Source organism: Selaginella moellendorffii, unplaced genomic scaffold (genome assembly GCF_000143415.4).
Source record: "Selaginella moellendorffii unplaced genomic scaffold, v1.0 SELMOscaffold_24, whole genome shotgun sequence".
NCBI classification, from domain to species: domain Eukaryota; kingdom Viridiplantae; phylum Streptophyta; class Lycopodiopsida; order Selaginellales; family Selaginellaceae; genus Selaginella; species Selaginella moellendorffii.
In genome coordinates, this window is record NW_003314285.1 from 1,842,560 (window position 1) to 1,857,182 (window position 14,623).

General features: G+C 48.1%; 4 protein-coding genes and 1 non-coding gene across 5 annotated transcripts; 1 reads left to right on the top strand and 4 right to left on the bottom strand.

The window, feature by feature from the left end:
- Window positions 1-11: 11 nt before the first annotated feature.
- Window positions 12-3,802, top strand: LOC9636431. The gene is made up of 5 exons (XM_024679198.1): window positions 12-141; window positions 334-427; window positions 494-1,154; window positions 1,219-1,532; window positions 1,589-3,802. The coding sequence occupies exons 2-5, from the start codon at window positions 373-375 to the stop codon at window positions 3,751-3,753; spliced, it is 3,195 nt and encodes a 1,064-aa protein (XP_024534966.1). The 5' UTR covers window positions 12-141; window positions 334-372; the 3' UTR covers window positions 3,754-3,802.
- Window positions 3,774-4,728, bottom strand: LOC112347788. Its single transcript, XM_024679200.1, has one exon. The coding sequence runs from the start codon at window positions 4,456-4,458 to the stop codon at window positions 3,958-3,960; it is 501 nt and encodes a 166-aa protein (XP_024534968.1). The 5' UTR covers window positions 4,459-4,728; the 3' UTR covers window positions 3,774-3,957.
- TRNAV-AAC lies at window positions 4,724-4,797 on the bottom strand. Its single transcript has one exon. It is a non-coding gene; the product is annotated as a tRNA-Val (tRNA).
- A 16-nt stretch (window positions 4,798-4,813) lies between these two features.
- Window positions 4,814-6,525, bottom strand: LOC9658003 (pre-mRNA-splicing factor CWC25 homolog). The gene is made up of 3 exons (XM_024679199.1): window positions 6,260-6,525; window positions 5,901-6,186; window positions 4,814-5,803 (listed from the first exon to the last, which is right to left on the bottom strand). The coding sequence occupies exons 1-3, from the start codon at window positions 6,445-6,447 to the stop codon at window positions 4,976-4,978; spliced, it is 1,302 nt and encodes a 433-aa protein (XP_024534967.1). The 5' UTR covers window positions 6,448-6,525; the 3' UTR covers window positions 4,814-4,975.
- Window positions 6,526-6,529: 4 nt separating this feature from the next.
- LOC9636432 (proline dehydrogenase 2, mitochondrial) lies at window positions 6,530-8,525 on the bottom strand. The gene is made up of 3 exons (XM_002974461.2): window positions 7,715-8,525; window positions 6,924-7,572; window positions 6,530-6,836 (listed from the first exon to the last, which is right to left on the bottom strand). The coding sequence occupies exons 1-3, from the start codon at window positions 8,360-8,362 to the stop codon at window positions 6,553-6,555; spliced, it is 1,581 nt and encodes a 526-aa protein (XP_002974507.1). The 5' UTR covers window positions 8,363-8,525; the 3' UTR covers window positions 6,530-6,552.
- Window positions 8,526-14,623: the final 6,098 nt, after the last annotated feature.

A 14,623-nucleotide genomic window follows, 5' to 3' on the forward strand; every position in this document is an offset into this window, starting at 1 on the left:
GCCCTAAATTTTACATTTTGGTTGGCTCTCTCTTTCGCGGCGCGTGGAGTGCGCCGCTGGAGCGTGGCGCATTCCAGCCTGGGGCCTCGAATCCTTGCATTGCTTCCACGCTGACGTCGCGACTTCCTCGTCCCTGCCGAGGTATGCAAGAGGGCGGACGATTCTTAGTTTCTTGTTTACATCTCCTTGGATTTGGGAGAAATCGTCGGGTAATCTTTCGACAGGGACAATGCCGTGAGCCTTAATGTAGATTAGGTGTAACTTCGCGATCGCGATCAATTATTCTAGTAGAGAATTGAGAAAAATTCCCTTGGTTTTTTTTTTTGTGGACAGGAGAATCGAGAGAGCAAATATGAGGACTTGGTTTTCGTGATGGCAAGAGCGTCCGCGGAGGGAAACGTGGAAGTGTTTCCTGCAGCACAGTCTAGTGAGTAGAAGAACAGCTTTGGTTTTGTCTAACAGTTCCTTTATGCTTTCTTTTTTCTCGATCCAGCTTTAAAAATTCTCGCGGATGTTGCTCACCACGGGAACTGTCCAGTGGTCCCGAAGGGCCATGCCAGTTTCGAGAACTGGTCCAGGAGCCAGCTCCAGCAGTACTTGAACTATCGGATCGGAGGGATCAACAAATACGCAAATTATTCCAGGCCGAGGCTGATTCAGCGACTGCTGCGGATTGAAACAGGGCCGAAGGAGAAGTGTCCGGTTTCACGTAAAGAGCGAGTTAAAGAAAAATCAAGGCCGGCACCAGCAGTAGAAGACTTACCACGTCCAACCCGAGCGACAGAGACTCCAGTCTTTCAGACTCTGAGAAAGCGATCCAGGAAAGGCGAGAAAGTTCGTCGTTTGCCAGCTCTTGACGAAGGTGGCTTCCAGGATCGTCTTTGCGGGAACGCTGCATGCCGAGCAAAGCTGAGTGGCAAGGAGGAGTTTTGCAGGCGCTGTTCTTGTTGCATTTGCAAGCGTTTCGATGACAACAAGGATCCTTGCCTGTGGATAGAATGCGGTGGAGAGAAATACAGAAGCTGTGGTGCTTCCTGCCACTTGGAGTGCGGCCTCAAGCTGCGAGCTGCTGGAGTCGTGAAGCGGGGAAACACGATTCAGCTGGACGGAAGCTTTTCTTGCGTGAATTGTGGCTTCATCAGTTGCTTGCTTGGGTAAGCTGAACTAATATATATTTTTCAATCGTTCTTTATCTTTTGTTTTGTTTTTTGTTTCCAGATGCTGGAGAAGGCTACTCTCTGTCGCCAAGAATGCACGACGAATCGACGTTTTTACAACTCGACTCTCGTTGGCTTTTCGTCTCTTGGATGGCACTCTGCGATATAAAAACCTTCACGACATGGTTGCCGATGCGGTAAGAGCCTTGGAAAAAGAACTAGGCCCCGGTGGTCTGGCTGCTGCAATGCGCACTCGGGGTTTAGTGACGAGACTATCCTGCGGCGTACACGTCCAGAACCAGATCGAGAATGCCATTAAGAAGGCCTCGTCTTGGCCCGTAGAGCAAGAGACGCAAAGGATTTTCCTGACGAAAGGTGAGACCTTTCTTTTTTGTTTTTGCTCTCGTATTTAATTTTAGCTGGCTACACAGGGGGAGCACTGGAGCGCATCTATAAAACTCACATCGAGCAAGTAACGCCCGAGTCGGCAGTGGTTTCATGGAGTGGCACTGAGAATACACTGGGAGATGAAGTGATCGGTCACAGCGTATGGTGTCGGGCAGCTGGTGCAAGTAAGTTCCCAGAGGGTCCAGTTTGTAGCGTACCAGGTGGGGAAGTGACGAAGGCTGTGGTAACTGGCTTATACCCCGGAGTAGACTACGAGCTAAGGCTTGTTCCATTGACAGGGTCCGGTGAGTTTGGTCGGATTGAGGCTCGGTTTTCCACTCCTAGACTGGATCATGATCTTGAGCCATTTCACAAGTTGCTAGATGGCGGAAAGGGTGATCTAAGTTTCCGGATACGTGAGGTTGGCAAGTTTTTTCATGGTGATGGTACTGCCACGACGATGAGGAACGCACTAGGTTCACAGTTACACAGCCCGGCAAGTGGGGAGTTATTCTCTGTACCCGTGGAAGAAGCGAATGCAACCACCGTTGAGGAAGAGAAGCACGTTATATCAGAGACGGTGGCGTCCTCTCAGAAGAAAAATGACTCTCAAGGCTCGAAGTCGGTTGCAAAGAGGCTGTATTGTTCCGAGGACATGGATGAGGTGCTCAAGGACGTGGAGGATCGAGAGAGGATTGATCTAAACAAGTCTCGGGTACACGAGAAAGAAAGTCTTCCGCTGCAAACCCCGAAACAACGGATAGTGATCGAGAAACTCGAGAAGAGCAGCATGGATTCTCCGGTTGTGGGATGCGCTAACGAGGAAAAGGAGACGATCCAGCAGCAAGGCCATGACGATGTCGTGGATGAAGTGAACCAGAAGGAGATGGATACTCCGACGATAAGTAAAAGCCATAAGTTGGTGGAGCAACAGGATACTATGGTGGCAGAAAACGTTGATGATCAAAAGAAGACGATCCAGGAGCATGACCATGCTGACCATGCTGTCGTGGATGACGTGATCGAGAAACATACTCAGCAAAAGGATGAAGTGGAAAGCACAATACAACTACAAAACCATCTTGTCGAGGATAAAGTGGTCGCAGAAAAGGTCATCGAGCAAATGAAGATGATCCAGCCGCAAATCGGGGATACAGTGCTCGAGTTAAACAACGTGGAGGAGCAGCCTACTCCGGTGTTAGAAAACGAAGCGATAAACCATCTTTTCGGGGATAAAGTGCCCGAGAAAAACAACGTGGAGCAGCAGCCTACTCCGGAAAGAGCCATCGAGCAAAGTGAAGCGATCCAGCCGCAAAACCATCTTTTTGGGGATAAAGTGCCCGAGAAAAACAACGTGGAGCAGCAGCCTACTCCGGAAAAAGCCATCGAGCAAAGTGAAGCGATCCAGCCGCAAAACCATCTTTTCGGGGATGAAGTGCCCGAGAAAAACAACGTGGCTCTGGTGGTCATCGAGCAAAACGAAGCGATAGAGCAGCAAAACTATCTTGTCGGGAATAAAGTGCCCGAGGAAAACACCGTGGAGCAGCAGCCTACTCCGGTGGTAGAAAAAGCCATCGAGACAAACGATGCGATCCAGCAGCAAAAGCAAAACTTGGACGAGGCCATCGAGCAAGAGAAGAACCAGATCCGGGAGCAGCATCAAAGCGGAGTGATCAAGAGCCAGGACCTTCCGAGCCACAGGAGCCAGAGGAATCGAGAGCAACATCGAAATGGAGTGGTACAACATGAAAACGTGAACAAGCTCATACGGCAAAAGAGCAAGAAGACGATCGTTCCTCCACAAAGGCTTGCAAAGGTGATCCCCGAGACTCAAGCGCAGCAGGATCGACCGCGGCAAGCCGAGAAGAAGAGAAAGAAGATCATCGACGATCATCTCTCGCTTGGGGAGCCTCAAAACGACGTTGATACCAGTGGTGACTTCTGGAGCGAGGACTACCTCGACAAGAGCCTCGAGTTTAGCATCAAGGTGATAGTGTGGCTGGAGCGCCAGGGCCATCTCCAGCCGGCCTTCCGGCTCAAGCTCTTGACATGGCTGGGCTTCCGCGCCAGCGTGGAGGAGAAGAAGATGATCTTCGTGTACGTGAGAACGCTGCTCACGGACCCTCACGGCCTGGCTCATCAGCTCGTCGATACATTCGGCGAGATCGTGGCGACGCAACGATTGAGAGCTGAGGAAGCTAGTTCTTGAGCTCTTTTCTCTTGTTTCTCTTCCAAGGAAAAACGATTTTTTTTGGTTACTTCGACTATTCTTCTTACAAGGTTGATTCCCTCTCTCGTTTTCTAGAACTGGATCTCCTTTAGAATGGTTTCTTCTTCTTCCAGGAAAGTAAACGTTCCACGCTCGTATGATCGATCTTCTATTCTTTTTAAAAGGTTGGTTCTCTCCATTTCTCTAGAACTGGATATCCGAGTAGTCCCTCTCCTGGACGATCTCCACCTCCCACAGAAAATTCTCATCGTCGTCGCGATCAAAGTCGTGGGTGATGGTGTTCCTCCACGGCGGAGCTCCACCGTTGGCACGAAGATAAGTTCCGTACCGTGTTCTCAGCTTGATCAGCGTTCCGTGCTTTGCCAGATCCTGGATGGGCTCCCACTCGCACAGATCGTCGGCCTTGGTGGGATTGGTCTGCACAACCTTCTTGCCCGTCCATCCCAGGAGGAAGTTCTGGTGCGAGCCCGTCAAGTAGCCGCCATAGCTGCTCCTCAGCCGGATTTGGGTGGCCTGGCTGTCGCGGAACCTCTTCACCTCCCAGACTGTGGAGGGATCGTCGTGCTTGTTGGAACCCCGGGCCTGGAAGACGGCGCCATTGCTGGAGGAGTCGGCGGCCAGGTATTTGGCGTGATGGGCGGCGCTGCGAAGCCTCACCTTGCCAGCGTAAGTGAAGATATCCATGGGATCGCGGCGATCAAGTTACCTGGCGTCAGAGAAATCGGAGCAATGGGGTGGATTTGATCAAAAGATTCCAGAGGATGAAGACGAGATTAACTCTTGGTTGGCCAGTTGCTTCCGCGTCTTGCGTGACCGCCCCATAGTCAACAAAGACTTGACCGGATAGTCAACAAAGGATAATCTTATTTAAAAAGTAGGGCTTAGGAAAAACAAGACAAAAAGTATATTCTCGTTTCTCAAAATTAGGGTTGAGAAGAAGGAGAAAGCTTGGCTTCATCCAGGTTCGAACTGGAGACCTTCAGTGTGTTAGACTGACGTGATGACCAACTACACCATGAAACCGATGATGTTAAAACCATTTGAGTTTTCAATATTTAAAACATACATTTAGCCCAAAAAGTAAAACCAACTGTTCTTCCAATGGATCGATAGTTTACGACACGCTCGAGAACTCTTTCACAATCTGGTTCTTGCCAACTTTCTTCTTCCAATCGATCGATAGTGTCTCGAGAACTTTCTCTCACGATCTTCGAAACGCGTTCTTGTCCGTGAACTTCTCGCGGTAATGCGACCGCCGGTGCAAAGTATCCGCGACCGAGGAGTTTCCTCCACCTTCGGCACCATAGACACTCCTGTTCGCCTCGTCCAGAAAGTTTCTCGACGACTTGATCGAGTCCTTCTCCGCCTGGATCGCGTCACTCGCCGACGCCTTTTTGATCCGCTGCCATCGCTGCTCCTCGTGAAGCTCCGCGTCCTGCTGCATCTCTCGCAGCCTCGCCATCTTCTCTTCCTCGCTCAGCTCGACTTTCTTTCTCGGCAGCGGTGGCTTTCCAAAAGCTCGGCTTTCCCTGTGCCTGTCTTCGTGCCTGCGCTGCCTATCATCCATGTCTGGACTGTCATGTCTCTCCCTCCGGCTTCTCGTATCATCGTTCTCGGTACTTGGCTTGCTTCTATACCTCTCTTGTTCGTCCCTCTCGAAAGCTCTCCTTGGAACTTGTCGACCACTTTCCGAAGAGCTTGGATCTCGTCGATCATCCTGCGAAGAAGCGATTCTTTTGCTTCTGTGCCTGTCTTCGTCGTCGTCGTCTCTGGCAGATCTTTTTCTTCTACTATACCTGTCATCGTCCTCGGAAGCTCTGCTGCTTCTATGCCTGTCCTCGCCATTCTCCCTGGCATGGCTACGGCTGTCTTCTCCGTCGACCATCTCTGTTTCTGGCTCGCGACCATCGTTGTTCTTCATCATCTTCTTCAACGCCTTCCTCTTCTGCTTCTCCTCGGCTTTGATCTGTGCTTTCAATCGCTTCTTCTCCTCTTTCTTTTCCTCTTTCGCTTTGATCTTAGTCTCTACCTGAAAAAAACAATCAAAACATCTTCGAGTTAGAAAGAGTTGTCAGGCAATTCTAACAAAGAAGAAACGAAACAAAAGAAGCAATCCAAGTGTGTACCTCTTTTCGCAAGGCTTCCATCTTCAAGGGATTGTTCTTGATCCGCTCCCGAGCCGCCAGCTCTTGCTGCTTGATCAAGAGCAAAGGATCCGATCGAATTTTCCTCCACTGGTCATTAGCCGAGATCTTCTCCTCCACGAACAGCGATCCCGGCGTGGCGGCCACCTGCTGGATCACGCTCTCCCCTTTCGATTCCTCCAGAGGTTTTCCAAGCAAATACTCCTCATTCGACGGCTTGCCAACGCCCAGCCCGGATTCGTATAGAAAATCCAAGCGCTCCTGCTTCCTGGAAGAACCAAGCAAAGCTCTCGCATCACTCAATCGCTCGCTCGCTCAGAAAATCTAGCTACAATACTTACGGCACCAGCCCCGCTTGCTCCTGGAGCTTGCGAAACTCCAAATGCTCCTGCTCCTCCTTGATCTGCTTCTGGAGCTCCTCAAGCTTGCGATTCTCCACGTCGCGCTTCTGCTCGGCCTTCCACACCGTCTCGATGTTGCGCAGGCTCCCCGTGTGCCATCCCTTCTTGTTGAGAAACTTGAGCGCCATCGCCAAAAACCCTAAAAGAGAATGCCCAACAACCCTAAAAGAGGTACCCTAAAAAAAGGTCTGGTGCCCAAGAACCCTAAAATGCGATGAAAAAGAGATTTCTTTTTAGTTTCTGGGCAATCCAAACCAGCGCGCGGCCAGTTCTTTGCTGATCCAACGCCGATCGTCTCGGGAATTTCCCAGCAATCCTCTGTTCTCCTCGGCTCTTCGAATGAGGTACTGGATCACTCGAGGCACAGGCCCAAACGGCAAGTACTTGCTCACTTGGAAGCCGGCCTGGACGAGCGAGAGCGAGAGCCCATCCGCCATTCCCTTGAGCTGCGCAAAATGGACCCTCAAATCCCCTCGTCTCATGCCAAGCTCCTCGGATTTGTGCGCCGCAGCTTTGCCTGGAAGGAAGATCACAAGATCCAAGTCTTAGTTCTATGATCCAAAAGAAAAAAATCTCCTGGAAAGTTGGAAGAGGGAGCTTGTACCTGACTCGAAGTTGTGAGTGGCGAGCACGATGGATCCATGGCCCCGGGAAGCCTGCTCCAGCATGAAAGCAGCACAGCGGTCGTAGCAGCGGTGAGTGTCCTGGATGCTCGCGTGGATCGGCGATGGGACACCGAGCACCTTCGCGAGAGCCGTCTCTCGAGAGAGATATGCTCCACGCACCAGCTTCACGCCGAAAGGAATCCCTCGTTTCGTTGTCTCGTGGACCACCATCTCCAATCTCGACAGCGAGTCCTTGAGATAAGCTTGGATGGTGCCGTGGACGAGCGGCTGACTCCCTCGGTTGAACTTGACAGCCGCGGTGTAGGTGATGTAATCGATGGCCGGCTGGACGGACGTGTACTCGGCATCCACCAGCAGTGGAAGGCCTTGGAGCTCGCAGCACTCGCAAAGCTTGGATAGTCTTTCGAGAGCTAGAACCAAGTCGGACTCTTCTTCTCGGGTCAGTGGCTCGGGCTCAGTCTGAGCGTGGTAAGTCGGGCTCTCCGGTGCGAACAGTGGCAATCCATCCTGCTGCTTCCACGGAAGCTCCACCTCTGGGTTTCTGTGCTGCCATCTCAGGAGCAAGCTCAACTTTTCGAGCAGTGACAGTGGGGCGATAGCTGTGATCTTGACACAGGCATAGCTGACCTGCAACGAAAAGGCCAAAGAAATAAGATACTGCCATCAATGACAGGAGAAAACAAAGTGGCCAAAACTTTGAAAGACCTCTCCCTCGCTCACTCGCTCTTGAAAAAACAAACTTACGAGAGGAAGAAGAATTCAAACGTACCGATCCGTGTGGCAGGGCAATGGTTTCCCGGATAGTAGCGAGCAATTGCTGGAGATTTTCGTCGCAGGAGGCGTTGTCTGCCGCATCCTCAAGGCCCGAATCAAGAACTCCCCGGAGTCGCAGCTCCCACAGCTTCTGGAGCGTCTTGGAGGCCTCCGCCGCGTTCTCCCCGGCGCAAAAGTGGGAGTAGATCGTCCTCTTGACGCACCACTCGATGGGCTTCTTGAGAAACCTGTGATTCGCCACGGGCGACTTGAGCACCTTGATCCCCACGTCCACCAGCGGGCCACAGGCCATCACCTGGAGATTGAGCAGCGTCTTGAGGAGCTCGCCCGAGCTCATGCGGGAGAAAAGAAGCTCCGCATTCGGTCTTTCCAGATCCGGCGTCACCGCTGAGCCGCCGCCACTTGCGTCATCCTCAAACGCCGGATGGAAGCTGTCGGCGTCGTCGATGCGAGCGGAGGTGGAGTAGTGGTAGCACAGCGACTGGCGATTCTTTGCGAGATTTCCAAGACGATCAAATACCTCGGCGCGACGATCTTGCGCCGGCAGCAGCACGGCGCGATCGACGACGGCGGCAGCGGCGATGGGGAATCGGTGGCGCTGCAATTTGCGGAGACTCCCAATGCCGATCCTCCTTGCTGCCATAAGCGATCCAAGCGTTACGCGATCGATCGATATTACGGGCCCAGGAAGCGACCGATCGATCGATGCAACCAAAAATATTTGACCTAGAGCGCGAGAACAGGGAAGTGGAGAGAAGAGAAAATTTTATAACACGTACTGCGCGTGTCCTCCCCCCTCGTCTCGTGGAAGATGCGCCACTTCGCCCGATAGTTGCCAGCCAGGAAACCTGCCACGTCATTAGAGCAATCGAGTGCGTTGGCATGGCTGACCCAAGTGACGTGGCATTTTTAAACTGAAAAAATTTAAAGAGATGAAAAATCAAAGTAACTGATAATACTGCCTACGTAAGAACTTTTTCGAAGATACCCAGCGTTTAGCTTAACATGCCTATCAATTAACAATAATACATCCTCTTATACCTTGAAGAAATGCAGCTCCTTCCGTGGCAGAAGAAACATTGCCAGTTTTCTTCCTCTTGTACCATTTTCATCACTCGCAAGTGTTGATGCTGGATGCTGGATCTCGCAGAGCAAATGCAAGTGCCTGTCTGGAATCGATTCCGTCAAGCACCATGGGACTCGCTCTTCTCCTTCGTCCAGGGCGCCCACGCAATGCTGAAAGGGGAGAGAAGCCACGGGCGCTGCCGAGAATGAGAGATGGGAGGCTGAGAGATGAAGCGGGAACTGAGAACCGCTGCGCCCCCTTGCTGCACCACGGCCTCAGCTTCCGCCCCACCTGGTAAACACAAAAGGGATACAGATGAGAGAAGGGCTCTATTTCACCGCCATGCATGTTGGAGTTTGTGAGAAGGGAAGCGGAAAATTGATTAAAATGACCAACCCATGGTTTCACATGTATAACCTTTATTGAGCTTAGAATTCTGGAGCTATCGCTCCTCCCACATCGTTCTACTTTGCTTCCTATTAGATTTATCTATCAAACAATGAATGAACCATAAGGCTTCACCAACCAATAATAACCACAGCAAATGTGTCACATAGGACACGCGCAGTACGTGTTATAAAATTTTCGTGTTTAGGAGCGAGATAAGACGGGGACACCTCTGTCCAAAGCTAAAGCTGAATCTAAGCGCGGCTCGTTGACCACTGACCAGCCCATTTCAGCCGAGACTAAATGGCCATGAGAACTTTCCTTTGTTTCCAGCTCCAATCCTCTTCTGTGCAGCGAAGTATTGAGCTTTCCTTTGTTTCCAGCTCTGTGTGTTGCTTTCTTTTGCGCAGCTACTTTCTGTGTGTTTCTTGATTTCCAGCTCTGATCTCCGATCATGTGACCCTGGAGCTCATCACTAAGCTTTCTTGTTGTGTGTAGGAAATGGATGGTCCACTGATACAACGGCCTTGTTGCATGGTTCTGCTCCTTGCCTATCTTCATCAAATGTTATGAGAAGCCTTCTCTGAAGTGCAATAGAATGTTGTTGGAAACTCTTTGCCTTGGATGATGATGGTGAGAAACTATCAAGGGGCTTAAGTGTGCTTACAACCGAGACAAAGTCTAGTTCCTTCTAGACATGCTTTGGGGGTGAAATCTTTGAGCCCCAAAGTGGACCCAAAAAGGTGCCATGTGGTAGTGGCCGGAACGAAAACCAAATGAACGTAGCATGTTTGGACTAAAATCTCCAACTTGAAAAGTTAAAAGTGAGAGTGGAACTCCTAACAGAGTGTTTAAGGAACGAGTACGAAGCAAGAAATAAGTGAGTCTCTGAAAAAGAGACACCAAAAGGACTAACACATGACACGAGATAGAGTCTAAAATGGACCTAAGATGGACTTAAAATGGAATTTGAGATGGACCCGAGATAAAGTCTTAGATGAAGTCTTGAGATGGACCCAAGATGGAGTCTTGAGATGGACCCAAGATGGAGTCCAAGATGGACCCAAGATATAGTCTGATATAGACCCAAGATGGAGTCTGAGATGAAGTTTGAGATAGACCCTAGATGGAATCCAAGACTAGGCCAAGACTAAAATCAAGATCGAGTTTAAGTCCGAGTCCGAGTCCGAATACTAATGCAGACTATTAGGTGAAAGCCCAAAGCAATCATCCCCTAGAGATCCAAAAGTATAGTAGGGAGAGGGTGGGGGTTAGACTCTAATGGAGCCAGTTTGGCCAAGAAAGGCTAATGTGATCCAAAACAGCTATGCTTGCATGTTGAGTGATAATATATCTATTGAAGAGTCCAAAATTAAAGTGAATACGGATCAACAAACAAGGTAACTTGGTAAAGTATTCAAAAGTCGACTCTAGTTCTCCTGGGAGATCGAAAGGTTAATACTCCCAATCCAAGTGTGGTTGGCACTACCTACTTGGATACCTGTATGGCTTAATAGAACTTCACTCTAGCCCCATGGCTAGAGCACCCAAAGGCAGAAGGTGGGAAGAGTATCTACAAGGCTTACGTAAAGCTGTGGTGTTTCAAAATGCTGTCCTAGAGTCCCAAACTGTGGAAAGGAAGAGGAACAATCCTCTTGTGTGGTAACCAAGGATGTGGTCATGTAGTAAAGAAGTCCTAGTGGCTAATGGGATGTAGTGGTTAGGCCTTTAAGTCCTAACTCAATAGTAGTGTTGGCAAACACGGTTGTGGATGAAAAAGGACTTGATAGGGACCAAAAAAGGGATATTAGGGAAGGTTGTTCCCCATATCTACGGGCATCTTAAGGATGCTTAGGAGTGGATTTGAAATGATCATCCAAGGATGGACAACTTAGTCTTTGAGAGACGGGATTGTGATGTAAGTGGTGTTGGACCACTAGTATGACAAAGGTGAATGCATATTGCCTTAGTGTAACGAGCTGATATGTCAATAGTACTTTTGGGTGTTGGTCATGGGATTAGATGTAAGCAACCAAAGAGAACAACTTGAAAAACAATCCATAGGTTCAAATATAGAGGGAAAGGGCCCATGAATAAGAGTGCACCCCCTTTTCCAATCAGTTAAGGGTCTTAGGATACTTGGGGTTAAGTGTCCTTGGGTTTGAATAGTACTAGGCTGGGTGATCTCCTGGGAAGTCCAAACTCAGGAGCTTACATTAGACACATGGAACACTTAGACCAAATGCAAAGGCTAAATGACATAGATGCTATTTATAAAGCTAGCAAGTCTTTGAGTTCGAAGTAGGACTTATAGAGGTTGTGAGTAAGACTTCTCCAAGTGGTGAAAAATGTGGTTAAGTGACTAAAGTGGAATGGAAAATTTAATCACTTATAATTTGGTATCAGAGTTCATACATGAATATATTAGCAATATAGTGGATAAAAAAGGGCTAATAAGAGAATGATTTTAGGATCTTAAGAATAGTATAAAATTTTCCTCATAGAGTTGAGGAAGATGGGCATTTGACTTAGTAAATTGGCTAATGTAGTTGTGGTAGACAACTATACTTGGGATCACAAAAAAGATAAAGACTTCAAAACAATAAAGGAGTCACAAGATTATCTTTATATAGTTAAAGTTGGTGCTTATGAATTTGAGATCAAAATTAATGACCGTGGGAGGTCAAATACGAATGAAGACACGAATCCTTGAAATGATAGTTGGGGCTACCTTTTATAAATGCTAGAATAAACCTAAGGAGTTGGGGGTGTACTTAGAGGATGAGTCAATACTCTCATTATATAAATAGAAAGTCCTAAGGGGCAAAGGTAGCCCACAGGGAACAAAAAATAATCAAATGTCGAAATAACATTTACAAAGATGATCCTTGTGAGTAGAATATGAATACAAAAAGTTATATTCTAGTGAACTAACATATCAAAAATAGCCATAAGGCTAGGACCTTATGAGTAATCAAATTAGCAAAGTCCAAAAGGCTAGATGACTCAAGTGGAGTCAAGGAATAATCCTAAAGGACTGATGGAAGCATTTGGACTGAGGTGTGTTGCACTTTACAAAGGATGGGGAAAATCATAAGATCCAAGTATGAAAATTGTAAGTATTTCATTGATGGCAGAATGTATTATACTAAAGTCGTGGGAAAGGTGTTTCTAGAAGATAACAACTTTAGCGCAGCATATGAACACTATAGTGCAATGTTAATTGATAGTTGGCATGAGGAACGACTACTTTAGTCTTGGCAAATATCTAAACATAAGTGGAAAGTGTTGTAAAGGTAGGCTCATAAAGTCGATGGTGAGAAGACACTAAATATGCTAAGGTGTGATGCCTTGAGGTCAAGTTAGTGGGTTCATAAGAACCCCTTGCCAAAGGAATCTCAATGGAAATGAGAATGGGATAGTCTAAGCTAGAAGGCATGTGGTTAGAGTGTGGTGATTCAAATAATGATGAAGATGTGGAAGTACTAGCAATGAGTTGTAAGACTTGATAAATATGAAGCAACTAAGCAAAAGGTGCAATATAATTGATGGATTGGTAGAAGTTAACTACCCAAGACTTTTTATTGGGATATAAAGGTTAGAAATATCCCTTGAGGGATTGTTGTAATATAGTAAATCAATGTTATAAAAGAAAATGTTCATTATCAAAGAAGGCCATCATTGAAACACTAAACACTCTAAAACATTAGAAAGTGGTGTTTGTGTAGCACACCTAAATTTGGAGCTGAACTCTAAGCTCATTGCACTACAAAACAAGGGTTTAGTACAATCTTACGAGCATTAGCTCCTCGTATCCAATACTTGCACGCAAAATGGTGTCAGATGGTGTTTGGCATAATTTTGGTATATTGCTGGCTTAACGCGAAGAGGAAGGTACCCCACCGACCAAATTAGTGTGGAGATTGGGCTTAGACCCAAGTCGAACACAGAATAAGGAGTGATATACCCTAGCAAGAGCCAAACTAATATCTCAGGTGGTCGAACATGCATTCCCACTATCCCTATTATATATTTAGAACCCCCTATGCCAATTGAGGGAACAAAGACCTTAGTTGAAGATGTTAATTTCAAAAGGGTGGCTCATGGGGCCAAGTATGGAGGAATCTATGCATGATCACAGACGTGTCAAGTGAGTGTAAACAACCAAAGAGAACGACTTGAGAGACGATCCATAAGGTTCAAATATAGAGGGAAAGGGCCCATGAATAAAAGTGCACCACCTTTTCCAATTGGTTAAGGGTCTTGGGATACTTGGGGTTAAGTGTTCTTGGGTTTGAATATGTAAGCAACCAAAGGGAACGACTTGAGAGATGATCCATGGGGTTCAAATATAGAGGAAAAGGGCCCATGAACAAGAGTGCACCCCCTTTTCCAATCGGTTAAGGGTCTTGGGATAGTTGGGGTTAAGTGTCCTTGAGTGTGAATAGTACTGGCTGGATGACCTCCCGGGAAGTCCAAACTCAGGAGCTTACATTTGGTATCAGAGAGGTCTCATGTCCGACTCTGTTGGTTGGCTAAGGGAATCACACCACATGTTGATTGACATCTGGCTGGTCTAGTTTGCTCTTGGGAGAGCTGCGGCTCTCAGCTTCCATTCACGAGGGCGTGAACTTGCAGGGAAGCGTGGTGGATTGTAAGCAACCAAAGGGAACGACTTGAGAGATGATCCATGGGGTTCAAATATAGAGGAAAAGGGCCCATGAACAAGAGTGCACCCCCTTTTCCAATCGGTTAAGGGTCTTGGGATAGTTGGGGTTAAGTGTCCTTGAGTGTGAATAGTACTGGGCTGGATGACCTCTCGGGAAGTCCAAACTCAGGAGCTTACAGAATAATACTGGGTTGGGTGACCTCCCGGGAAGTCCAAATTTAAGAGCTTACATTTGGTATCAGAGGGGTCTCAAGTCCAACTCTGTTGGTTGGCTAAGGGAATCACACCACAAGTTTATTGACATCTGGCTGGTCCAATTTACTCCCGCTGGGCTCGACCCGAGGGGTAGGGTGTCAAGAGAGTGGGGCTCTCGGGAGAGCTACGGCTTTCAGCTTCCGTTCACGAGGGTGTGAACTTGCAGGGAAGCGTGGTGGATTGTAAGCAACCAAAGAGAACGACTTGAGAGACGATCCATGGGGTTCAAATATAGAGGGGAAGCATGATAAATTGTAAGCAACCAAAGAGAACGACTTGAGAGACGATCCATAGGGTTCAAATATAGAGGGAAAGGGCCCATGAATAAGAGTGCACCCCCTTTCCAATTGGTTAAGGGTCTTGGGATACTTGGGGTTAAGGGGGTTCCAAAAGTATAGTAGGGATAGTGAGGTCTAGGAACCATGCACACCAAGCCTCCAGGTTCTTAACACCCCTTGGTACAACAAGACTTGATCATGGGACCCTCTAAATCCCAGGCCTTAGGTGCAACACTTGCTTCGGGACAC